We start from the raw sequence: 27,515 nt of genomic DNA, 5'->3' as shown, positions 1-27,515 counted from the left end.
ACCGTTTCCTCCTTTAGGTAACAGACCCTGTCCCACGGGCTAAACTTGTCTTTCACGTGGGAATTGCTTTTGTCAAGTGTGAAGGAGTAAACAATAGCATTTCCCCAGAATGCCCGTTTCATGGAGCCCCAAATGCTCTGAAAACAATTAGGAACCTGGAAGTTGTCAGCCCAGAGGAAAGAATAATCAATTGTATCTTGAAATTTTACCTATGGCTCTTTTTGCCTGGCGTCTTTGTTCATTATAAGTCAGCGTGTTCCTTCGGGAAACAATGCCTCAGTGCCCCAGATCGTGGGGACTCGATTTGGACTAAAGCTGAAAACACAAGGAAAACGGCTGAGGGATATCACTTCTGGAAAAGATGGCAAATCAGACGTGCAGAATCGATCATTTCCTTCCCCTTGAAATTGCAGTTGCGAGCTTCGCGGGGAGGGGAAGGGTGTTAGTATTTGCGGGAGATGATCTTAAGAATTCCATCGAGTAATTCATTGTTCACTGTGGAATTCGTCCGTCCAGAGAGTTTCGGAAAGAAAGACCAACTGGGTGGGTTGTGTTTCGTATTAGTCACTCTTTTGGGTGTGGAGGAAGGGGAGGAGGAGAATGGGGGAAAGGGAAAGAAAAAAGAGCCTAATGTGGAGGATGATTGAGTTGGAGTAGAGGACGTGAGGCTGGTTCCTCAGTCCCCATTCCAAGTGGAGAAGAGAAAACGAGATCTTTATGAAACCAGGCAGATCTCTGGGGCCATAGCAGTGAAGAGCCAGTGGGGAGTGATCTTTGGCTATTGATAACCAGCAGAAATACTCTGTTAATTCTGATTTTCTCAGTTGGCAGGGATCAGCTTCCCTTTGTTAAGTTGTGGAAAGCAGCTACCCATTCCATCCAGCCACTGAGGCTTAAGAACAAGGGCTCAGTGTACCTTTCTCACTTAAAATGTCAAAACAGATGATGAGGTATAAAGGGCGAATGGATAAAATGATTCCTTGGTTGACTGGTCATTAAAGAAACCGGTCGAAAATGAGACTGTTCACAGAGGAGGGCATTTTTTTTTTTTTTCAGAAATGGGTACAAAGAAAAATATGTTTGTCTGAACTTTGTATTTAATGGGGGGTCCTGTGCTTATTCTGCAGCCTTTGGCCACCTCTCTCTTGCCTGAAGTGTGTCCAGGGCAGACAGGGCCTTTGGGAACTCTCATGGCATTGTTTCCAGTACACCTGTCAGGGAAGCCGAATCCTGTCTGCATTGGTGATGCTATAGCTTGTAGCTACGGTAATAATTTGGGTGTTGGAGGCCTTGTATCCAGACTTCCTTTTTGATAATAAGGCCTATGGGCGATGACAGATTGCTGTATCCTATTTAGTGCATGGTTGAAATAGTAAATATGGTAGGGGTAGCTATTAAAGGTGTAACTCAGTGAGGTGTGTCTGAGTTTTAAACGAGATCTGTCAAATTTGGCTTGCCACCTGAACTAGACTAAATAGTAATATGACCCCATTCTTCGTTATCCTGTTGTTTCACCAATCTGTTTAGAGTCTTTGCTGTGTAAAAAAAAAAAAAAAAATGTCGAAACTGTAACAATCAAGCACGTACAAGTGATCAGACTTGAAGATGTTGCTATCTGACTGCATTTTCTTTTGGGAAACACCACGTGACAGGTGGCCCAGAATGCCAACACAGAAATGTTGAAATGGTTCTGCCTGGGGGGCGGGTGCAGGAGAGATTAGGAAAGATACACCGACAGAAGGGGAAAGGGCCATGGCAATCATTCATTCCACTCTACGCTTGAAGAGTTTCTATGTCGGGGCTCTCCTCTCAACCCTCTTTTTAGCCTTCAGATCCCATGTTGTGTAAAGTGAGGAAAGACCAGCGAGAAGCGTGGAAATCAAAATTTAATGAGAATGCTGTTCCTCCTGCCAGATTAGTAACCCTGCCGGGTCAACGTGCTGTTCGAGTTACATGATAATCTGCTTTTTCACCTGAGATTTCTAAATTGCTTCACCCAATGCTCATCCTGAGAGTTTCCCTGCAGGAGCAAAAAGAGAAAGGTTGTGGGACCGGGCAGAACCCTGCAGGGACGGGGGAATCAAGGCCACTGCAGTGTGTCACTTCTTAGAGCACTGTGATTACTCCCTGGCTGCTTTCACAGCGTTAGTACAATAAGATGAGGAAATGCAAAAGGGCCAGAGAAAGCTCCCTCTGTCTGATTGAAGACAGTGGCGCAGAATGCGTAAGTCACGCCAAAACTCTTGATTTCTGTTCCAGGAGTTGCAACACGGGCGGGGGGAGAGGAGGAGGATTCGGGAGGGTTAGGACTTGTCTTCTTCGTCCTTTTCACCTTGGAAGCTTGAGCTACCCATGCAGCACTCGCCTAACCAGAATGTATACACATCAGCAGGACTGACTACTTTGTTACATAGAGACGCTGTACTCACTGGGGCCTCGGGGTGCTGCTGTTCCAATGTGGGATTTTAATGTTGTAATGTATTGTATCCTAATGTATTAAATTCCTGTTGTTGTACTATATCGGTCGGCATTTTATTAAAATAAATTGTATTGTATCATATTTGTATGTTTTAAGAGAAAATAATATAAAATACAATACTTGTACTATTATATAGTGCAAAAACCACAAACCTTTGCCTCTGCCTCTTGAATTAATCCTTCGGTTGCTTGCACTGGGGAAGGGGTGAAGGAAGGAAATAATCAATAAAGCTTCCAAAGTCCACGTAGTTCTCCTGTTGGGTCTGATACCTTACAATTTAGGTTACGGACAGCTGAGCAACACAGACGTGGCCTCAGAAACACATCAAAAAAACTACACACAAAATTACATTAGCTCATCACGAGAATACTAGGATTTCTGGAAAGATTGGTTACGAGCCTGTATCCAAAATCGCCTTTTTCCTTTTTAAGCTCCTCAAACAGTAGGCAAAATCCTCAGGATTTTGAAAAGCTTCTCTCACAAAAGGAAAACTGGTTGGCCAGGCGAAAAAAACCAAAAACACCTTGATCCTGAAACCTAAAAATACAGGGCTCTGTTCTTGATTTTACTCTGCGTTCTAACAAATTTCCATTGATCGTAGCAATTCAAGAAAGACGACGCAGTAGTTTAACGGTAGAAGGAGAACTTAGGGAACAAAATGTGAAGGAAACCTGACGATTGAGTTTTGCTGCTTCTCTCTGTATGTGAAGTATTGATGTGCATTTGTAACAAGGAATACAGCTAATGAGTAGTAACAACCCCCTTTCTTTATTCACTAGATCAGGAAGCACCACGCCTCCTGACAAGCCTCAGTGATCGCACAGTGGCCATCAGCAGCTCCAGCACGTTCCGCTGTCATGTTACTGGTGTCCCAGAGCCTCAGATAACCTGGTTTAAAAACAACCACCAAATACAGCAGGAACCCGGTAAGAGATTGTTTTCCTCGAATTCCCTCTTTCTCATCATTCTCTTCTTCCTTTAACATTCCTCTCAGCTCTGTACATTGAGAAACACTTGCGGACAGAGCTCTGGGTCATGCTTCTATTAACTTCTTCTTTTTTTTTAATGTTTATTTTTGAGAGACAGCGGGGGCGGGGGAGGGGCAGAGAGCGAGGGAGACAGAGAATCCGAAGCAGGCTCCAGGCTCCGAGCCGTCAGCCCAGAGCCCAACGCGGGGCTCGAACCCACAGACCGCGAGATCATGACCTGAGCCAAAGCCGGACGCTCAACCGGCCGAGCCACCCAGGTGCCCCATTGTTTATATTAACGTCTAATAAGGAATATTATTAGAGTTAGTTCTTTTGCACACCATATTCCTAACCCTGTAGAAGGATCCATACAGAATCTGCTTTAAATGGTACATTCATAAAGAAATGGTAAGAGCCCCTCAGAAAATGTGTCAGTTCAGCTTAACAGAGAAAGTGAGGAGTTGGTTCCTTGGCTTGAGGTATGGCAGAACTTTGAACATCTGCTGTATATGAAGTTCAGGGTAGTTTTGTAAGCTTTTTTTTTTTTTTTTTTTTTAGTTTTTATTTATTTTTGAAAGAGAGAGAGAGAGAGAGACAGCGTGTGAGCCAGGGAGGGGCAGAGCAGGAGACAGAATCTGAAGCGGGCTCCAGGCTGAGCTGTCAGCACAGAGCCGGATACGAGGCTTGAACCCGTGAACCGTGAGATCATGACCTGAGCCAAAGTCGACGCTCAGCTGACTAAGCCATCCAGGCACCCCTAGAAGCTTTTTAATTCACCTATATCAATTTTAATGACTTGGTAAAAAGAAGACTATTTTAAATGATAGAATACTGGTTTAAAAAAAAAAATCTAAGTTAATGGTCCTGTCTTAATTTTCTTTCAATAAAAAATATACCGAAAACCACCAGACTTAAATCAGTAAGTATCAACACTGTCTGTTGCCTGCCTGATAATTTTGTGGTTAAATAAGATTAAAAGAAACTCATTTAAAATTTTACTTAATAATTCCACTTATATTAAAAGTAAAACTGCCATTTATTAATTAAAAAAAAATTTTTTTTAACGTTTATTTATTTTTGAGACAGAGAGGGACAGAGCATGAATGGGGGAGGGGCAGAGAGAGAGGGAGACACAGAATCGGAAACAGGCTCCAGGCTCTGAGCCATCAGCCCAGAGCCCGATGTGGGGCTTGAACTCACGGACCGCGAGATTGTGACCTGAGTTGAAGTCGGACGCCCAACCGACTGAGCCACCCAGGCGCCCCAAAACTGCCGTTTATTTACAATAGCCCAACAACCGAAATCAAATGACTGACTGGCAATACAGAATGGTCCTTAAATGTGAGTCCTCCGCTCAAAACAGAATCTCCGTTTGAGCTTGATGCTCACAAAGGGGTTGTGGTAGACCATCTCCAACGTTAAGGTATCTTAGAAAGGCCTTCCTCTAGGCCAGTCCCAAACTCACCACGTCCCATCATTTTTCTCCATGAGCAGCGCCTCCTCTCGTACTACGTCGTCTGCTTCATCGTCCACACCAGAAGCGGGTGACCTCCCCTCCGTCCTTCTCTGGTCTGTCACCAGGCTATCCGGGTTATGCACGTAAATAGGACATATGCCTCAAGTTCTCCCTTCCCTCCGCTGTCCTCTTGTCATTTTCTGGGTTCAGAGAACATCTCCCGACTGGTCTCTCCGCCTCTTTTTTCTCTCTTTGCATCTGTTTTCTACACAGCTGGATAAGAGGCGGCTGTGAACCTGGCACTTCCCTGTTTGCAAGTCTTCACGGGCTCCCTATCCCAAGTTCAAGCGTCTGACAGAGGAGGCCCTCAACAACTGGCCCTCGCTATTTCCCCAACTCCAAGTTCACCCTCCCCTGTTGAACCTTAAGATCTAGCCGTCTCCAAGCTCTTGTAGATCCCGGGACTCCTTGTGCTGCTTCAACGCCCTCTGCTTCTTCTGTTCTTGTGTCCCCGCTGCCTGGAGTGCCTTGCCTTCATCGAACGCCTCCCTGTCCCTTAAGACCCAAGTCAGGTGTTCTTTCTCCAGAAAGTCTTACTCATCTCCTGCACAGAGGGGGCAGGTCCTCCCGGCGTCTTTATTATTCATGACTGCTTCTCTTCGCTCTTACTGAGTTGTTCTGTGATCATCGGTTTATCTGTGCCTATTCCCACTGCTCTCTTACTGTGGGTCTGCTCTCTCACTCCATGTTTGCCATCATATCACATTCATCCTGAGGGCAGACAGTGCAACCTTCCTCTTATTTGTGTCTTCTCTTTTTGTCCTCCAAGCTGTCATAGTGATTGGCAACCGATAAATGTTTCACGAGCAAAGGCACGGATGAACGTTTTTCAGAAAATTTTATTATGTCCTTAGCGAGGTTCACCTAGTAGCACAGATGTCTGGACTTCCAGGTGGTTGGGGAGACTCTATCTTAGGATTTTTAAAGCTAAAGGGACCGTTGGGGTATCTCTAGTTCCATTTGTAGAATAGAACATTTAGACCCAGCGAGGTAAAATGATTTGCCCAAAATGACACACTATTAAGATAGGTTGTTTCACAGAAAACGAATCCCTTGAGGCATTCTACCAACAAAAAGATGAATGAACACATGAATGAACACATACGTTTGTGTTGGGAAACAGTGCCTGGAATAGTCTCCCTTTAGCGATTCAGAGTCCACGTTAGTATATTAAAGACTTCAAGAAGTCCTGTTTTAAAGAAACCAGGCAAACTTCTTTAAAGTATTCCCCCAACTAACTTGATCACCAACTACATTTTACAAAATACTAATCTAAGATGTTGGGTGTTCCTTTGGAAGACGTAAATTTGGCTGACATTGAGTTTTCATACTTTGGATGTGGGTTAAAGAATTAGAGTTGAACTGGGGCACCTGGGCGGCTCCGTTGGTTAAGCATCCAACTCTTGATTTCAGCTCAGGTCATGATCTCGTAGTTCGTGGGTTCGAGCTCCACATCAGGCTCTGCCCTGACCGTGTGGAGCCTGCTTGGGATTCAAAGCCTTTGGAAAGCTATACTGAGAGTAAATTTTAAAGCCTAAATAATACTTAAATGTATAATGAAATATATAATTATAAATGTATATTTACAAATATAAAACATATAATTAAGGGGCACCTGGGTGCCTCAGTCGGTTAAGTGTCCAACTTCAGCTCAGGTCCCGATCTCACGGTTCGTGGTTCGAGCCCCGCGTCGGGCTCTGTGCTGACAGCTCAGAGCCCGGAGCCTGCTTCGGATTCTGTGTCTCCTCCTCTCTCTGCCCTTCCCCTGCTCACATTCTGTCTCTGTCTCTCTCTCTCTCTCAAAAACAAACATTAAAAAAAACTAAAATATACAATTAAATATATGTAATGAAATATATAAATACAACATTTACAAATAGAAAACATATAATCAAATATAAATAGATAATGGCTTGAAATCAGTTAAGCTGATTATTTCAAGTTTAAAGAGCCAGAAAATAAATTGCACGTCCTTTAAAGACTTGCGACACGTGGCGACTCAAAAAACATTTATATACCGAGAGGATTTCGGTGGCCTTGGGTCATTGATAGGATCTGGCCCATCATCATTGTCATTTGTTAAATGGCAACGCACCCGAGTCCAAAGAAAATATGAGAGAGGAAGCAGGGCACACGTGAGAGCTTGTGCTCAGGACGAGTGGCCATAAAATGCCTGCTGAAAGACCATAAGGGGAGAACTTTTCTCCTCCCTCCTCATTTCCTTTCAGGAAACCCTTCAGTGGGGCACAGCCATCCTAGAGAAGAAATGCAGTTTCGAGAAAGCCTGACGAAAGCTGAGTAGGCCTACTTTCTTTCAGTAGGCCACGGGGCATCTGCAGGAAAAAAGGGATGATAAGCACACAGGCCCCGGAAAGCGTGTGCACGGGGGACGCGAGGCAGCCTCCGCCAGGGCAACCCCGGGGAGAAGCAAGCAGGCACCTTGCAAACCACACGCCCACCACCCATGGGGCGGCCCTCCAGGCCAGCCCAGCTGCCGGCCCTCCAGGGCCTCTGGGGCCCCAAGTCACCCTGGACTCCCACCACTCCTGGAGGGTCTTTATTTCCCCTCCTGGGAACCACAGAGGCTGCCTCCACTGGAGATCCTTCTTTCTCATTCTAGTACGTCGGGACTCTTCCTTTCCTTCGATGTCTGGTTTATTTGCAGTTCGTGTCACGGAAGAGTTATTCTCTAGTTTTATGTGTGCCTGTTTTTAAAAGCTCTGAAGACCGAATAGCTTAACAGGTCTTCTTCATTAAATAAAAATGCCTTGAGCGCTCAACCAGGAACCAAGGCACGGTGTGACCTTGACAAAGACCTCGTTCACTTTTCACAACTGTCATCAGAGGTAGGTACCGTTAGGAGATGCATTTGGCAGATGTAGTTTAACTTCACGAGCGCTGACTGGGTGCCTGTGCCTGTTCTGAGCGCGTCACTAAGGTCGATTAGTTTCCCCTTCATAACAATCTTAGGAGTCTTGCTAAATTACGACGCCTGTTTTCCAAAGGATGGAACGAGGACACAGACGCACAGAGAGGAGAAATAGCTGCCTCCAGATCACAGAGCCGGTGCCTGGTGGGCAGAGGCTGGGACCAGACCTTGACTCTGGGGCCCACATTCCGAACACTGGGCGTGTGGGGCTGACTGTGCCTGCGTATCACTCCCAAGTCACCAGTTTTAGTGACTCCGTGGACATTAACGTCATATTGGTCAAACAATATTTTCTCCTTTCTAACCCTTAAAGCTTAAGCTCCCCAAAGACTGCAGTTTATTTCTTAAATGTTAAAAATGTAAACCATATAAAAAATATTTAAAACTTTTTTCTTTTTAAAAGCAGGCATGCCCACGGGGCGCCTGGCCGGATCAGTGGAGCATGCGACTCTTGATCTCAGGGTTGTGGGTTCGAGCCCACGTTGGATATAGAGATTACTTAGAAATAAAATCTCAAGGGGCTCCTGGGTGGCTCAGTCGGTTGAGCGTCCGACCTCGGCTCGGGTCATGATCTCACGGTTTGTGAGTTCTAGCCCCGCGTCGGGCTCTGGGCTGATGGCTCAGAGCCCGGAGCCTGCTGCAGATTCTGTGTCTCCCTCTCTCTCTGCCCCTCCCCGGCTCCGTCTCTGTCTCTCCTGAAGAGTGTTGAAGAGAAAGGCAGTCTGAGACATATTTACTCTGAAAAGACAGGTGAAGAGAGAATTGATCAGCTAAAGTGAGTAGAATGTCCAGGACCGGACAGGAAAGACCAATATAACACGGAAGGACCGATGGCAAGTTAGGGGTGGATTCTACTGGCCACTGGCTGTTTCGAGTATGGTTTGATTCTCAGGAGCATACGGGCTGCAAAGCTCATCTAAGAAACATCCATTTCCATTGGGTCGAAAATTTAAAGGGTTTGCACCCAGCCTTGGGGCAATGGTCTGAAGTCACCGTGGAGGACATACGACCTCCTCCTCAGCACTGCTCCAGCCACCTTCTCAAGGGCCCGGCAGTTCCTCCAAAATGATCAGAAAGTCACCTTTCTACCTCACACTCTTCCCAGATTCTCCACCGAGGTCCTAAAAATGTTCAGAGCTGTGACAGAGCTGAGCAAGCATGTAGGTGGGGCTGTTGGCACGGAGCGGATGGCACCGTAAGGACCCCAGATGAGGGTGCGAAGCGGATCCAGAAGAAGGCCTGTCTAGCTTCGTTTTGCATCGATAACAAGCGCAAACCTGATTGTGCAGAGAAAAGTGGGATTTCTGAAAAAGTCATTAAAATGCTGGAAAAAGTAACAAACTTTCCTCCGAAAATATTTAAGAGAGCAGAAAACAGTGCCACCCTGAGACGTTTTTGGTAAAGCCTTCCCTAAACCGAGAAACGGTCAGCGACCTATTGCGTAAATTACATTTCTATGGCAGCAAAACGTTTCAGACTATTTTAAGATTAGAGCTATTTTAAGTTTAAGATTAGACTATTTTAAGATTGGAAACAACAAAGAGCTGAGGAAGAATAGATTTGCTCTTAAGTAGCCTGAGGCTAGGGTGGGAGAGAATCACTCTGACCCGCTGATTAATACTGCTTCCTAAGTTGGATCTTGGTTACTAGGACTATGTATCTAATGACCTGAAAGGGACATCTTTCCTGTCACCACTAGATCCCTGATAGGAAACATCTTCACCTGAAAGTGCGTATTCACATCAACGTGACCAGCTGCCCTCGGACTTCAGGGGGAACAAAATGATGGCTGAAATACAAAGTGGTTTTCATAGAGCTAGGAAAGATCTTGAGGAAGGTAGAGGAGAGAAGTGAGTGAGGGTGTTAATACCTAGGGGTAATAATGTGACTGTCACCCTCAGAATCCACAGCTTCGCTTGATGTCTTACGGAACATAAAATTCAGAAATGTTAATTATCTTTTGCAAAACCTGAGTGGTAATTGTCTTTTCTTATGAAATCCACCTTTATGGTGCATGATGAATGAAGAAACATTTCAGGAAAGCGTGTACAGGATTCCTGGAACACGTTGGGGAGTGCGTGGGAGGGGGAGCTGACTGCTCTATTTATCACCCCCACCGAGCCCCATCAGTCCACTGATGTGATTGGCTGAGCAGCTGCTCTCGGTGTCCTTTCTCTCCAATATGTGTCTTTAAGGTAAGGGGCGGGGGGTCCATGTACCCAGACCAAGAAGGGCCAAGCTTCACAAGTGACCATACCAGTAGCTTCTTTCCCCAGCCAGAATCTTCCAACAAATTCTCAAGGTTGAGTCGTATCCCCCGACGACAATATAAGCATAGGGGGCGTTCTGAATATGTTGCAGAGCCAAAACTCGGTTCTTTTCTAAGGATCGACTTCCATTTAGAAGGTGAGGAGAAAGGAGTGGAATTAAGGAAAGAGTACAGTGAGGTAACAGCAGGGAAAACGTCTTGATTGGTACTGCTGGAGTTCAGAGCTACAAGCTGAACCCCAGACGAAAGAGGAACCCTGACTTTGATCACAGCCTTGACGTGGTGAAGAAATGGAGACTGACACTTTACGCAAGTCTGCGACTGCTTGTTGATGTCTGGCTGGTTCAGTGCGACCATGGTTCACCCTCAGAAAAGTAAGATAACCCGTGGGTAGAGTCCCATTTTTGTATTCAAAATCACCAGAAGTTATTTATGGAGAATCAATCTTGACACCCAAATATGACTCTTTACTGAAATACTGTCATTTATTTAGGTCTTGCACATACATACATATGTAGCTAATCATATCATAACGCTTTGCCCAAAGAAAATTGCCTGGATGCGCCTTCCGGTACAGCATCCTTATCCCCACCCAGCCCAGAAAAGCCTCCTGAAACGTGTGAGCCACAGCAAGACCCAGCCGAGGAGATCACACGGCAGACCGCACAGACTCGCTCGTAAATAGCGGGGCTGTCTGCTGGTCATTTGAGTCTTTGGTGCTTTCTGAAAGTCCTCTTGATTTTCAAATGAAATGAAAAATTGAGGCCATAAGAAATAAAAAACGAACTTGAGAATGTGAGCGTCACTTTAGAAAGGGCCTCCCCCCACCCCGCCTTTGTGTGCGTGTGTGTGTGTGTGTGTGTGTGTGTGTGTGTGGCAAAATGCACATGACGTAAATTTTACCATTTAATCGTTAACGTGTACAATTCAGTGGCACTAAGCACAGTCACAAAGTTGTGCAACCATCACCACTATCTAGTTTCAGAACTTTTTCAGCACCTCAAACAGAAACCTTATACCCATTAAAGCTTTTTGACTGTGAATGAACCTCGTCTTTTGATTCTTTTTGTGACCTCTTGCAACGCACGGAACTGGAGTGTGAGCACGGCCAAGATCAGCAGCCTGTTTTGTTTGACGACCAGCCAGTGCTTGAGGGACCAGTAGCAGAGAAAAAGAACTTGGGAATGAAGAAAAACAAAGAGAAGAGAAATCGAGACATATGAGGATGAGATGGGGGAAGAGAGAGGGCAGACCCTTCCAAGAGCTCACCCCAGAGATCTCAGGACTGCACCCTGTCCAAAGTCACTAACCCCAAAACTAATAGCCGCTGTCTGGGCGCTTGGAGAGGGAAGAGGTCTCCACCCCCCAATCTGCAATTTGCTGCTTACACTGAAGACTGCCTGACGATCTACCTTAGATAATTGTGCACCTCCGTCTCTTAGCAGAACGATTCAATGAGGTTTTTCTGTTTCACGTGTCCAGAATTTACACTGGAACCCCTCGTCCCCCCAAGTACAAACTTGAAACAGTTTAACCCAGACCTACAGTGACGGACAGCAATGCAACTGGGGAGTCCCAATCCAATGAAGGGAAATACAGAAACAAACGTATTTGGAGATAACCTAGTCTATGAATTTGCCATTGCTTACGTGACTGAATAGAGTCAAACTGAGAAAGTTCGTTCCTCGTCCAGCCCATATTCAAGCGATAGCTTCATTTTTGCATTATCTCCTGCTTCTAAGGAGCCTTAAACGATTCGATTGTATATTAGTTTAGCCATCTCATTCAACTCCATCATAATTCAGCCGGCCACCACTGAAAAATGAAATAAAGCACAGCAAACGTATATCATGTACCCCAACACACACCCCCCACACACACACATACTCACAAGCATTCTGTAGGGGGGCCAGTCTTCTGATGGAATAGATTTTGGTTTAGCCTCTTTTTTAAGTTTTTTTTTTTTTAAATGTTTGTTTATTTTTGAAGGGTGGGGGTGGGACAGAAGATCTGAAGTGGTCTCTGTGCTAACAGCAGAGAGCCCGATGCAGGGCTCAAACTCACGAACAGTGAGATCATGACTTGAGTTCATGGCTTGAGCCGAAGCTGGATGCTTAGCCGACTGAGCCACCCAGGCGACCCTTTAATCCAAAATTATACGTTGTTGTGAAGTATAAACCTACTTTTCTTGCTTCGAAAATATTTCATCATTGTATACATAGTCAATATTAAGTTTGGCAAATGGGGGCACCTGAGTGGCTCAGTCAATTAAGCATCCAACTTTGGCTCAGGTTGTGATCTCACGGCTCAGCTCGTGAGTTCAAGCCCCACGTCGGGCTCTGTGCTGACAGCTCAGGGTCTGGAACCTGCTTCGGATTCTGTATCTTCCTCTCTCTCTGCCCCTCCCCTGCTCACGTTCTCTCAAAGATAAATAAACATTAAAAAAAATTGAAAGTTTTGCAAATGTTAAACTATTTGGAGATGTGTGTGTGTGTATATATATATAGTATACCTTTTAAACTTTCAGTGACTCTTTGCTGATGGTAAAGAGGCCCATAATTCATTTTTTTTGAAGTTTATTATTTATTTTGAGAGAGAGCAAGTGAGCACGAGTGGGTGAGGGAAGAGAGAGAGAATCCTAAGCAGGCTCTGCACTATCAGCATAGAGCCTGATGCGAGGCTTAACCTCGTGAACCATGAGATCATGACCTGAGCCAAAATCAAGAGTTGGACGCTTAACCGACTGAGCCACCCAGGCACCCCCATAATTTCATTTTTAAGACTATCTTTTTTTAAATTATATAATCCACGAATACGTTTTCATTGTGAAAGATCACGTGGCACGGAAAGAGCATAAGCTATAAAAAATGTCCTTACGGAGAGTTAACACACGTCAAGTATGTGATTTGTATTTTGTCAACAACTTTACCGCTTTTTGCCTATGTAAGGTGCAGGTATACACATGCAGGGCATCCATATTTGTGGAGCAAATAATAAATGGGATTCAGTCATTCATTCATTCAACAGCTATTCACTGAAAGCCAACCCTGTGCCGGTAAGAGAGGAGAGGGAGAGAGAGAGAGAGAAGCCAGCATCTCTAAGACAAATCTGAGTTGAGATCATGCAACGTGTTTTGTTTGATGACTTGCTTTGTTCACCGCGTATCTTGGAGGTCTTCCTGTATCAGCACATAATGTCCTGCTCCTGTCTTTTTAGCCTCCATACCCTTTAATATGGTATGTAGTCCCATAATTTAACTATTCCTATGCTGATGGAAAACACTTTCTAGACTTTGACCTCTATGCGATGCAGTGCTAACACTTTACTGGTCATAGACACACTCCCTCACTCTACACAGAATGGCCACTTTGGATGAATGGCTCTATTCTGCAGTATAAATGCATCCGACCTCATCGAGGAGCTATGACAAATCCGAACATATCACAGGAATGTGTTGAAGCAGGAATGAGTGCATGTGTGTGCCCGGGCACATGTGTGGGTTTATAATTTATAGATATGAACTCTAAAACCTTAGCTATCAGCTATGTACAACTATAGACTTAGCACCTCCTGACACGTTTTTCAAGTGAATCATCTTGAAATACTTCATTAGAACAACAGCCGAGTTCGCCGCGAAAGGGCGCAAGAATGCTTTTCATTTTTAAATGTTTAGAAATACATGTGTGTTTGGCACAGTTTCAAGGTGCTCACGTTAACTATAACCCCTTCAAGTCAACCAGTTTACAATTTCTTGGCAGCTTTTGGAAACTATTCTGTTAGCATAACCCAGATTTGTAACTTAAGCTAGTGAAGCAATAGACATTGTCCCAAATGAAAGGACCTTTGTTTATGGCTTTTCCCTTTTTCAGTGGTTTCATGAAGAGGAATATTATACAGCATTCCCCCCCCACTGTTCTCAATCTTATTCTTTTCCAAGAGCCCCTCTTCTCTTTTTCATGGCTAAAGAGCAAATTGTCTCACCAGGGATCACATTGCCCATCAGAACTCCTTCAGCCCATGTGTTTTAAGCATCTCATAATTCTCTTCAACTTAACACATATTATCGTCAGGCTGCTTTTCACTCTGTCTCAAATTATTCTACGCTTCCTCAACTTTTTGTTTTGTTTTGTTTTGTTTTGTTTTGTTTTACATCTGCAAATGCTTTGCCCTGTGGCTTGACCTTAGGGTAAAATTCTCAACAGAGAAAGCCCCAGCTGCATGGCGACCGTTTGAGAACACTGGAATCATTTGCATTTTTAGTGCCGTTTAATGAGCCCATCATCCTTCACTTCCCAAACTTGTCAGCCTTTGCAGTGTTCTAAACTTGGATTTCTCTTACCCATAGTTTTCTAAACCTCTGAAGTTTGGCTGGATATGTAAACTCTCCTCTGTGTTCTTTGTGGGAAGTCAGTCAGACATCCAGTCTCTAGTGTGCTTGGATCACTTTAGCCATCTTTAATCTCTATTTTGGCTCTTCTGGTGCTTTGTTCAGATACAGCTCTTAGCGAATCAGTTCCTTTAAGAGGTAGCAATCTAGGAGCGCCTGGGTGGCTCGGTTGGTGAGGCGTCCGACTTCGGCTCAGGTCATGATCTCACTCATTAGTGGCTTCGAGCCCCACGTAGGGCTCTGTGCTGACAGCCCAGAGCCTTGGAGCCCGCTTCAGATTATGTGTCCTCTTCTCTCTCTGCCCCCCTCCCTCCCTCTCTCTCTGTCTCTCAAAAATAAATAGACATTAAAAAAAAAAAGAGGTATCAATCTAAAGGTATGATTTATCATGGGCCTATAACTGGATGCATCATCATCCTCATGGCTACTGTTTATCAGAAATATATCATGGCTAATCTCAAAGAAATTATTTTGCTGGAGAGCCAACACTATCATAACAATTTACTTTTTTCAAACGTTTTTAAATGTTTACTTACTTATTTTTTAGTATTCTCTACACCCTATGTGGGGCTTGAACTCACAGCCTCAAGATCAAGGGTTGCGTGCTCTTCCGACTGAGCCAGCCAAGTGCCCCCACCCCGTCGAATTTACTTTTTATTTTATTAAACCTAACATCTATTAATTCCCTATTCCATGAGCCAGACACTTTGTCATACTCTAGAGAAAATGAAAACGAGTGAAACTTAACCCTTACCTTTGAAAAACTTACACATAATGGGTACAAGTCAATTTGTAAGTACGCGATGTGAAGGGTATAAAATTCCATGCGCTGTTGATCAGCACCCCTGATTGGTATGATCCAAGGAGGCTTCACGGAGGAGGTGTCATCTGAACAGGCCTTTGATGGCTGAAGAAGAGAGTTTTGATTATGTCGATTAATTTGGCCAAACTGGATGGACATGTTCTGTCAGTGAGAAGTTAAGACACTCAGCTGAGCATCAAAACAGGAGTCACTGATCAGACCAGCCGGCCAATTTAGGAAACAATGAGTCAGCTTTTTGTGTAAACACGAGGAGAAAAACACATGGTATGCACTGATGTAGTCACACAGGTTAATTTAAAAGATCTACAGATGCATCTACTCAGTGGTGAATTGGATTAAAGTTCTATTTCATGCCCTTCCCTGGACAATGTGCTGCTTATATATAAAATGGCATGATTGTCCTTCCCCTTATGGTATCGAGGAAAGAAAGAGAATTAATTATAAAATCCCTTGAAAATACTAAAAACTGAAGGGGTTGTGTATGTATGTATATGTGTGTGTATATATATGTATATATATGCATATATATATATTTTTTTTTTGAGAGAGAGAGAGAGAGAGGTGGGAGGGGCAGAGAGAGAGAATCCCATGCAGGCTCCATGCTGTCAGCGCAGAGCCCGATGCGGGGCTTGAACTCCCAAACCATGAGATCATGACGTGAGCCCAAATCAAGAGTAGGAGGCTCAACTGACTGCCTCCCTTGGATACATATATAGGCCAGCATCGTCACAAACTCTGATCTAAAACCCTCAGCAGCAGCCAACATAGTAGATGCTTCAAGCCCTTACCCTGGGTGCCGTCACCAGATTTCCTTGGAGTACACGTCCCTGCAAAAACAACTCCGTGTAAAAATTTTACTCTAGCAGACCTATGAAACTGAGTTTACATTTCTAAGCTCTAGGATCTACAGCTCTTTGAATCTTAAGGTAATAAAAACTGACATACAGCTTTACAGCCCAGGGAGAGGTGGGTACGTAGGTCGTAAGTCAATACCGCCACACAGGGAGACCGCGTTAACTACTGCCTTCCTCGGCTTCATAATATTCAGCAAACGCTGCAGAGCTCATGCCTTTTCTCACCCCCTCAATCCCATTTTCCATGGTCTTGGTTTATTTGGCCGTGTCCTTGGATTCTGAGGGTCTGCTATCTGTTGGCACAGTGCTAGACCCTGAGGGCTCGGTAATGAATAAGGCAGTGGCGTGGGCCCGGAAGGAAGTCAGCAAATTTACTACGAAATGTTAAGTGTCAGAGTAGAGGCATGTGCAAGGTGATACCAGAGTAATAGAGAAGGGGCTTGAGTGCCTCAGAAGATCTGGGATAGCCTTGAGCTAAATATTAGTAAATGAATGCTCACTGGGATGACTGGGTGGCTCGTACCATTCAAAGTCACGGAGACTTATCGTGAACTGCCAACAGATCAGTATGGCTCATACCAAGGATACGCTGAAGGACGTAGCAGGGTCAGAAGCTGGAAGAAGATAGGCAGGAGCCAGATCATGGAGGTCTTTGCTTCATTAAATATGATAGCGCCATCCCACGTACATCCTGAGTCAAAGCTGTGTCTAGTCTACACAGCATATACATTGCTGTTGGCCCTCACAGCAAATGTACTTAAGTTGATTTGGTTGCCGACATTTAAAAATCATAAGCTTGAACATCGAAAATCCAGATTTCTCTCTTTAAAACTCAAAAGACAACACTGGACTCAAATTCCCCAATTCCAACTGGTTGGAGCGAAGTTCATGCTTCCACCTTTAGATGCGAGACAGTCCTTCAGCACTCCACACAACGCAGAGGGACACAGTCCCTCTCCCATGATCTCATCCCCAACTCATTTATGTTATGCGCCCGGCCCCTGAAGACATCTACTCTTGCAAATCCTGCTCTGTGCCCTGTTCGTCCAATCTGATACAGCTTCTCTCAGCGAAGGGAAATAACTCGTGTTTTGACAGGAATTTTTATTTTTAGTGGTCAGAAATTACTTAGGTGATCCCTCTAGAAGCAAGCAGGCCTACAATTAAATTATCTTATCTCAACAGCACAAAGTAGAACATCATGTTTCTAAGTGAGTTCTCCGTGTTCGTTCTAATGATTCACACCCAAGGGGGAACAAGAAAATTCATATATGGTGACCCTTCAGAGAAGCCAGTACCATTTTGCAACACAACAAAATTACAACCTATCTAGGAGTAAAAGTAACCGAAAAGATATTTAAAGAGAAAAGCATGGAATTATCAGATGACATAAAAGAATACCCAAAACAACCCAAAGATATTTTATATTCTTGGATGGGAATGTTTATTATTAGTGGAACCTTTTTGGAGCCATTTTTGTAGGTCAAAAATATTGGCAATTTCATTTGTTTCAACCTAAAAACAAATATGCAAATTTTCCCCACAATTATTACATAAATTCAATGGAATCCCCACCCACATCCCAATAGTACTTCTCCCAGAATTCGACCAGCTAAAACTGAAATCCATATTGATGTGTAAAGGGCTGAGATAATTATGAAGAAGAAGGGGTCACACTGTAGCAAATATCAAGACGCATTTTATCAAGCAGTCATAACTTGTGTGGGATAAATGGGTCACTGTGAACAAAGAGCCTAAAAACAGAAACACAGATATATGGAAACTTAGTATCTTGACAGAACTGTTATCATAACTCAGTGGGAGAACAATAGATTATTCAGTAAACGATGCTGGAATAACTGATTATTTATGTGGTAAAAATCAAATTCTTATACCACACGCATACCGCCCCCAAAAGAAAATCCAGATGGATTAAAGACCTAAATGAAAAAAGGCAAATCTCTAAGTAAATCTTCTTAAGAGATTTTATTTTTGGAAAAAAGTATATAAGGGAAATGCTTTAATATCAGTGTAGGAAAGCATATCTTTTTAAAACAAGCAACAGGGGGCACTTGGGGGGCTCAGTCGGTTGAACGTCCAACTTCAGCTCAGGTCATGATCTCATGGTTCATGAGTTCGAGCCCCGAGTCGGGCTCTGTGCTGACAGCTCAGAGCCTGGAGCCTGCTTCAGATTCTGTGTGTTTGTGTCTCTCTCTGTCCTTCCTCCGCTCACGGTCTCTGTCTCTCTCTCAAAATAAATAAAAAATAAAATAGAACAAGCAGCACAAAGGGTAATTGAGAATATTAACAAATTTGACTACATTAGAATTTTTTAAACTTTTGTAAACTTTTGTATTAAAAATTCACAAAGTTTCACAAAGTTTCAAAGGGGGACCTTGCAGCATATTTAACCAATAAGGAATTAGTACCCAAAACATATAGAGAACCTAAAATCGCTGCGAAAAAGACAAATAGGCTAATAGAAAAACGGGTGGGGGACATGAAGAGGTAATTCCCAGGAAAGGAAGCCTTCATGGCCAAAAAAAAAAAAATGGAAAATGATGCTCCATGTTCCACCTACCTGGTAATCAGAGAAATGTAGGTTAACACCGCCGTGAGATGCCGTCTCACACCCGTCATTTTGCCCCCAATTAAAACATCTGATAGCTCCAAGTATCGGGAAGTATGGGGAAGGGCAGCTCTTAGTGTTAGTGAAAGTATAAATCAGTAGTATTTTGGAAGACATTCTGTAATTCTTGGTGGAGTTGAAAATCGGTGTACTCTATAACCCAGCACAAGGAGATGTGTGCATAACCATGTACAACTGTCTGGGACAGGTGCGCTGGCAGCCTTCTTCATGGGAGCAAAAAAGCGAAAACTACCTTATGGCAGAAAAGTGTATTTTTTTGTATACGATGAGCTAAATATGAGTTTTATACATGAGTTAAAAATGAACTCCAGGGGCGCCTGGGTGGCTCAGTTGGTTAAGCGTTCGTTTCAGCTCAGGTCACGATCTCATGGTTCGTGAGATTGAGCCCCGCGTCCAGCTCTGCACGGATAGCGTAGTCTGCTTGGAATTCTCTGTCTCTCTCCCTCTCCCTCTCTCTCTCAATCTCTCTCTGCCCCACCCTCTCCTGCCCACTTGCCCTCTTGGGCTCTCTCACTCAGAATAAATAAACATTTGAAAAACAATGAACTCTATTCTACATGCATCAACCAGGATAAATATCAAAACATCATTAAATAGGAAAAGTTGAGAAAAAGCATCTACTGTATGGTGCCTTTTATTTAGAATTTTTAAAGGCACAAAACAATATTACCTCTTCTACGGAGGTACATACCTATGTGGAAAAAGCACAAAAACATGCCTGAGAATGATAACACCCCACCTTTAGGATAGCGATGCCTCTGGAGAGAGGAGAGGGAAGGGGATAAGGTATCGGTGAATTGTATTCGTATAAAAAGAGAGGGGGGGAGGGGGTCTAGAGCCAGTATGGCCAAAAGTTGACCTCTGACTCTCTTCGTGGTGGGCACATGGGTTCTAGTTTTCCTGCACTTTTAAATGTTTGAAACGGATCCCAATGAAAAAGCTAAAAAGAAAGCCCTTTGCAGAGGGTGCGCTCCTCAGTAGAATAAACAGCATCTATATCGTAGGGACCGGGTTGGGTGAAGTGAGCGACATGAAGGTTAAGGCGTTAAAGAAACCAGGGGACACAACTACGCGTAAGTGCGGGCAGATCTGGGGGATGAGGAAGCCTAGTAGAGGTAGTAACTGGCCTGTGTTGGCCAGAAGGGCAAGAAACAGCGAGAGCAGAGAGTGAGAACGCGGCTGATGTTCCCATGTCTGCGCCGCTCGTCGGAGCGTAGCGTGAGGGCCGGTGGGAAAGAAGAGCTTCGCTGGGTGGCTTGGGACACCCCGTCACCTCCTCTGCGCGACCGAAACAGGAAACGGCCCAGTGGCGTTAGCTCCACAGCATCCTTGACACTGTCGTTTCACCTTGGCAACTACGCCCCTGTCTCCTCGAGTGACACCCAAGGTCTTGGGCCTTCATTTGTTCATTGTGTTAGCCTCAAACCAAGACTGGGGTGACAGAAAGTTGGTGGAGGTCAGGGCTGCTGCAGTGACACTCATGAGTAGGAGACCGCTGCTGCCATGAATGCTCGTCGCCCTTGGTAGCCCATGCTCCAGCCACGCTCTGACTTCCTGCGATTCCCACAGGTGCCCTGTCTTCCCCTTTCCAGAACTCTCACTTCAGTCATCTCCATTGGGCCTCACGGCAGTACCATAAAGTAGGCAAAGCAGGTATTATTCTCATCGTACCCATGGGGAGACATACTCACAGGCCAAGGCTGTGGGGAGAGTCTCACGCATCCCCCCACCCCCCCACCCCCCATTTCCTGGGCTTAGAAGACCAGAACCTTCTCGCACTCCTCTCTGTCCACTCCTGCCTCCAGGAGGGGGTAACTCGTGCAGGTTGCTTCTGCCGAGTGTCTGTTTACGTTTCTTCCTCTCTGCTTCCTGTTCCTTCGTCCGGATTTGGATGCCCCGTGTTCCTTGCCCAGATTACAGCTGGTGAGCGGAACTCCAGATGCCACTTTTCCCCCGCGGCAGCCTACCCCGTCTTCTCCCTCTAGACTAAACTTCCTCAAACATTGCTTTCCTTAGGTCATTTCCCTGCTCAAAAACCTCTGTGAGCCCCTCTCTTCCTTCTACACCGAAACGGAAACTCCTTGGCCAGGGGTTCAAAGCTCTCCTCAATCTGAACTCGCTTTTTCTAGTCAAGCACCCCGGACAGGTGCTTTCAAAATAAAAATGGCTACCAAGTCCGCTTTCAAACCAGCAAAGGTTTGTGTTTTGTATTTTATCTTTTTAGATGGTCCCGCTCGTCACGGGCGGGAGAGACATAAAAGCCTCTTCTCTGCTGGTGGACATGTTAATGGGTATAATCTTTTTGGAAGGCAGTGCGGTTGTAAGAATCACGAGCTCTTGACCTAATACACCTGTTTCTGAAAATGTATCCTAAGGAAGCAATCCGAAATAGAGAGTAATCTTTATGCCTAAGATGTGTGAATTGCACTCTTATTTATAGTTACGAGCAGTTAGATATAACCCTCCAGTGGCTTTTTCCGGCGCTTAGAACAAAACCTTAAATTCTTACCATGGCCTGTGGTCATTCATGGTCGGGCCTTGCCGACCATGTCCTGCTTGCTAGCTAAAGTCTGCAGTGTCCCTGAAACTCATTGCTGCCCCGGGGACTTTAGAGATCCTCCTCCCTATGTGCCTCAGATACCCCTTCCAGATCTCCAAATAGCTCATCTTTCGCCGTCTTTCGGGTCTCGGGTCTCTGCTCAGATGTCATCTCCCAAGAGAGCTTCCCCTAACCCCTCCCCCCCCATAACCCATGGTCCCCTTCACCTGGTTTAGTTTCTTTACGGACTTTATCGTTCCTTTAAATTACTTACTTGTAACTCTCTAAAACCATAATCGGAGCCCTTTGTAGGCGAGCGTTCGTTTGTCTAGCTCAGTCCGATATCGCCAGATCTAGAATAGCGGCTGGTATGTAGTCGGGGCTCAAAAATACCACATGAACGGGCGAACGGTTGTTAAAAAGTGCACTTTAAGAAGAATAAAGGGAAAATAGCTGGGAGGAAAGATTGTACGTTTGTTTTACATTTTCTTTATGCTTTCCAGTATTTCTCACGTTTTCCTTATTGGATGGATCTCTTAATCAGGGGAAATGTAAACCATTTGACAAAATACAGCCTGTAGCCTGGGCAGACCCATTGTATCACCATTTCAGAACAAGCATGATTTCAGCGGCCTCTGTTAATCCTTTAAACCTCAGCTCAAGGCCCAGTTCCTCCATGGTGCCTTCCTGTGTATTCCGGTTCTCACTGGTCTCCCTCCCACCCCAGACTTTGCATTTGATTGGGTATGCTGAGCTACATGTACTCGTCCTCATTCAAGAAACACTTCCTGTTGGTGGGGGTGGGGGGGGGGAGGGATGATATGTGTGTGTTTGGTAGGGGTTCACCTCGCCAAATCTGTTTCCACATTTGTCAAATGGAGACACAAAGACCCTGCGGGCTGGCTGTAAATGTCAGGATGTGAAGTGGCCCGTGCGGTGCTAACACCCAGCAGGCCCCCCCCCCCCCCCGTAAGTGGTGTTATTATTGGATGTGCTGTGCCCTTGACGTTGGCTCTTGAAAGGTGCCCCACCTCCTTTCTCTCCACACGGTGAACGGCCTGGGTCCCATCACCTCCAGAAGGGAGGGTGGTGTCCGAGCTCTGCTGCATGGTGAAGGTGCTGTTCAAAAGCCTGGACCCAGAAAACACAAACAGGCCGCCAGGCCCAAGGTTGCCTAGAGCTCGGATTTCCTCGTCTGAACGCATAACTATAGGCAAAGGGTAGTACGACAGAAGTAGCTGTTTTTGTCTGTCCCCCGGGCCCGCTAATGTAAACATCTCTCCCTCCTCAGGAATTATCTTAGGACCAGGAAGCAGCACGCTGTTTCTTGAAAGAGTCACAGAAGACGACGAAGGTGCATATCACTGCAGAGCCACCAACCAGAAGGGGTCCGTGGAAAGCTCGGCATACCTCACTGTTCAAGGTAAACCGGCTTCAGAAAGCAACGAGAACCAGCTCAGACGGCTGTGTCCCTGTTCAACTTTCCACCTCCCGGTCTCCCGCTGCCGCCCCAGCCTGTTCCTTTCCCTGACCTCCTCGCCCCTCCCCTGTCGCTCCGGGAAGGGACCTGCTGGGTGGCCTGGCAAGGCAGAAGGGGAAGACACTGGCCGGCCACCCGAACACGGTCTCTGCAGGGAAGTAGTTCCCGGAAGAGAGGAAAGCCAGCTGCCGCCCGAGGGACGGCATTGACCCATAGAGAGTGACCGCAGTGGCCACACCTGTGACAAAGAAACCCAAGGAGGAAGAGGGGTGTAGGTAGAGGGGAAAACCCACAGTTCGTTCTTTCGCCTTTTCCGATTCCCACGAGTGAGACATCTACACGCCTCTCTTCTGAGTGTCTTCGTAAGCTGGGTTTTTTTTTTTAACACGAAGTAGGCTGCAAAATATTATCAGGGAGAAGCAACACATAAAAAAACAGACCACATTTGAGAAAAATATTCCAAGTGCTTCCTCTTCGGAGGCCTCAGATAGTTCGCTGAGCAGCAAAATCCAAAGCGGCCTAATCCTACTCGGGGCTGTGGCCATGTGGCTCCCATTTGGAAACCAGTTTAGTCGGCAATCGCAGTCCTCTGATGCCAGAAGTCATGCAAAACATAACATTTACAGCATCATAAAATATCAAATTGACACCTCCTTGGACCTAAATATCTATGGCCTATTGAGGTTTACATGAAAAGATGCAATTTGTTGGGGACTCTGTTTCCAGGCTCCCCGGGAGACCTCAGACTATGGAAATACTGCTGGCAGGGGAAATAGATCAGTTCTTCCGCCCTGGAAACTTACATGGCTTAAAGATTATAATTCTGAGAATTCAGACTCCTTTAAAACAGAGCATCGTCCCCATTCTTTTATGAGGAGAGGATTTTATTTAGTTTATTTTTTTGAGTTTATTTTGACAGAGAGAGAGAGAGCGTGCGCGCATTCATACGCGTGGGGGAGGGGCAGAAAGAGAGAGAAAATCCCACAGGCAGGCTCCATGCTGTCAGCCCTGAGTCCGACTCGGGGCTCGAACCCACGAACCATGGGATCATGACCTGAGCTGAAATCAAGAGTCCAACACTGTAATGGCTGAGCCCCCCAGGTGCCCCAACGAGTAGATGATTTTAGACAGTCTCCTGAAAAATCCCAAAACCACGCTCCCACAAATCTATACTTCCAGGAAAAGTGGGGAGTAGCATCCCCCAAATACTTACAGTAATGGTCCTGTTTCTCTCCCAAATAATCCTCGTCTCAGAGTATTCTTTCGACTCGTCTGCTTACCCCTGGAGAGAACACCTCCCTCTTCAAAGGACCTTTCATTTACTTTTAAACAAGGACTCCAGATGTGGCCGTCGGGGAGTAACTGTGTCAGGCCAGGGAGGGCCACAGATCTGAGACAGGGGTGGCCACAGAGGGCAAGGAGGTGCCCACTCTGCAGTCCAGAGGGCATTTCCTGCCCTGTGCTGACAACAGAGCAGTTATGAAGCCCCAGGCAGGAGTGAAATGACTGACCTTCATCCTGTAGCCAAGTGAGGGCAGACGAGCATGAGAGCCGGGTTCTTCTCATGTGCGCCCCAGCCCCATACGCGCCCTCCTGCCGTGCATCCCTACTCTCCTCTGCCTCTGCCAGGGAACCGGGGCTGGCATCTGACCCAACGGCCGGGCAGCTGATGGCTCGGGAGAAGGCCTTGCCCGGAGGGATATTGACACAAGTTTATAGGTCTCCACAGAGACTTTCCTTCCTTTCCCTACGCCTTTTCTGCCAGGCTGATCTGGGTTTCCCGGAAGCCACGTCGCTTCAAGGCATCTGTGCGTTTCTTCTGCCCACAGTCACGACCGCCCCCCTCCTGTTTGTCACAAGTCTACCCTCTGGGAGTAGTCCCCCCTGCTGGGAGGCTTTTTCTGCCCACAGGCGGAGCCATGGCACCGTGGAGGCTCCCAGGCTGGCCTAGGAGCCCGCACTCTGGCCATCAGAGAGCCTGACTCACACCCACTGCTGAGGGCGGCCCCATGTGAACACAGCCCAGAATGTCTTTTGTCCAGGCGCCCTCCCCATGGCAGCCTGATACTCCTTCTCCCCCGTGTCCAGTGTAGATTAGATACTTTGTACTCAGCAGCGTCCTCCAGGATCAACAGCTGACTCGGATACCCACCCTCTTCTCTGCCCTCGCTCTCCATGGTTCTTGAATCTTCTCATCAGTACTTCCTGTATTCTGCCTTTGGGGGTTAATTAGGCGTCCATAGGCCTGTCTTCCCTACTGAACTGTAGACCTTGTGAGGCGGGAGTGGGGTCTGACATACTTTTGTACCCCACGCCCGTGCCCAGCACTTAGCAGGAGGCTTTATTCAGTTATCTTTCTATGCAGACGTTGCTACGTAACGGGCATCCCTGATCCCATGAGCACCGTAAGAATCCAAAGAAGTAACCAGTATTATCTTCAGTCTACAGACGGGAAGATGGGCAGTCCAGAGGGTTAAGTTATTTGCCCAAAGTCACATGACACATGCACGGTGAGGCTGACCGGGGTCCGTGTCCCGTAGCTGTGGAACATTGCCGCCCTCCCTCCGGGCTTCCCACCCCTGATGTGCCGCGGGGACCTGTCCTCGAGGCCTTGGCCTAAAATCGAGCTGTTGGACTTTTTCCATTACGTCCTGTTATTTGGGTTTCTCTCTACCTGGTTCTCATTTCCTGCAGTGATTCCTTTTCCCACTACACGCTTCTCTGGAAAGCCAGACAGCATTAAGAATCTGGCTGCCACTGATCATTTCTACACGTTTCCATCGGCCTGGGTCATTTGCTTCTGAGGAAAGGGGAGACAGTTGCCCACGTCAGCTGCCGCTACGGAGGTCCTGACCCTGTCCTCTCCCGACGTCATCTCTCAGCCTCCCAGGCAGCCTACCTACTTCTCTCTCCTTCGATCGTCTTCCAATTCTAGAGGAGCTTTTTTATTTTTATTTTCTGTATTTTTTTTTATTTTTGAGAGAGAGATCTGAAGCGGGCTCTGCGCTGACAGCAGCCAGCCTGATACGGGGCTCAGACTCCCAAACCTCAAGATCATGACCTGAGCCGGAGTCGGATACTCAACCGACTGAGCCACCGAGGCACCCCTACCGTGATCCTTTTGAATGACTAATCTTACGACAGATGACTCCCCTGCTTCAAATATGTAGTGGTTCCTGATGGCCTGTTATCCTCATCCAGGTCCTTCCTGGCCTCCTGCAGCCTCGTGGCTCATCCCTCCCTTCACACCTGAGCTCCCCAGCCGTGCACCTGCCCAGAACCCCCTGCAGATCCGCTGTCTCTCATCTGCCTGCCCACAGCATCTTCCTTTAATCTCCATGGCCTTCCTTCCCGCCTCATTCTCCCCTGGACAGCCCTACTCATCCGGACAGCTCACTTCTGCTCTTGCTACAGGGGGAGAGGAAGGGTCCTCCTGCCTTACCATCATCTCCCTCTGTGCTCCCAGAGCACTTGACGTATACCTTTGACGCGGTGCTTACCACGGCGTATCGTTCACTCCTCTATCCCAGAGCGTCTGAAAAATGTATCCGCGGGTTGATCCACGTAGAAAACCACCACTGAATGTCTGAAAAGAGACATATGTCAATATCTTGCAATTTCTGGATATATATATATTGCAATATCTGGCAATAGACTTAAGCCAATCCCAGTTCGCCGGTAACTCAGCAACGTATTTATGTGCCCAGGGCTGGGCAGCGTAAGGAAGTGTAAGCCATCTCCCCTCCCCTCCGGGGGCCTTGAAAACCTAGCTGGAAGGAGATTAAGGTGCACACGGAAACCATTAGAGCCGGATCAATAGGCACTTTGAGCTCCTCCCCGGGGTGAAGTCGAAGCGCTAGTTTGCAGCCAATACACCACCCAGGGCCGCTAATCAGAGCTCAGGGAGGTCGCAGAGGCAAGAAGGGACGTGGGTAGGGAGCCAGGGTCTAAAGGAAGCCTCGGAGGACGTCGGATTGGCAAGGTGAACGGGGCAGTGAGCTATGAGGCAACAGTGCACCTTCTACGTTGTGTCCCTTGGCAACAACAAAGTCTAGGTGATTTTACCTTGTTCCTGGTGGCCAGCCCGCTGCGTTTTCTGAAGAACTGGTACTTTTGACTCATGACCTCTTTTCCCTGATGTGGCGTTGATCTTCAGTAGCGCCCGGGGAAATGATCACGTTTACGAGGTGCCTTCAGACTTGACATACGTGGCTCTTTCTTTTCACCCGTCACTGTCCCCGGCTGCTGTGCTCTTTGAGTTCTTGTGTCTGCTTTTCATGTTCTTCTGCCTTCTTCCTTGCTCTCTTTTGTAATCTCCCCCACCCCCTGCTCTCAGAGTGACGGCAAAACTCCCCTCTCCCCTAAAAACAGATGGCCTGATTAAGCGGTCATCAAACTACCTGAAACACTGTACCCGTTCATAAGAGGAGTGTAACATAAATGGGACCGTATCCTAATAGGGTAATGATAGAGCAGTGTAAGGAAATGAGGATTGTTAGTCTAAAAACTAAGGGGCGATGGGGCGCCTGGGTGGCTCAGTCGGTTCAGCGTCCGACTTCGGCTCAGGTCATGCTCTCACAGTCTGTGAGTTCGAGCCCCATATCGAGCTCTGTGCTGATGG

The 27,515-nt window shown here is 46.3% G+C and overlaps 1 protein-coding gene across 2 annotated transcripts in view; it reads left to right on the top strand.

The window, feature by feature from the left end:
* Positions 1-27,515, top strand: part of FLT1 (fms related receptor tyrosine kinase 1) — a 174,591-nt gene that overhangs the window by 99,266 nt on the left and 47,810 nt on the right. For both annotated transcript variants that reach the window (XM_053212052.1, XM_027064615.2), the window contains exons 15-16: positions 3,259-3,405; positions 22,706-22,837. In XM_053212052.1, coding sequence (XP_053068027.1) covers positions 3,259-3,405; positions 22,706-22,837 — 279 coding nt within the window. The remainder of the gene's footprint in view (positions 1-3,258; positions 3,406-22,705; positions 22,838-27,515) is intronic.

Source organism: Acinonyx jubatus, chromosome A1 (genome assembly GCF_027475565.1).
Source record: "Acinonyx jubatus isolate Ajub_Pintada_27869175 chromosome A1, VMU_Ajub_asm_v1.0, whole genome shotgun sequence".
Lineage (NCBI taxonomy): Eukaryota > Metazoa > Chordata > Mammalia > Carnivora > Felidae > Acinonyx > Acinonyx jubatus.
This window is presented reverse-complemented; position numbering and strand designations above follow the sequence as displayed.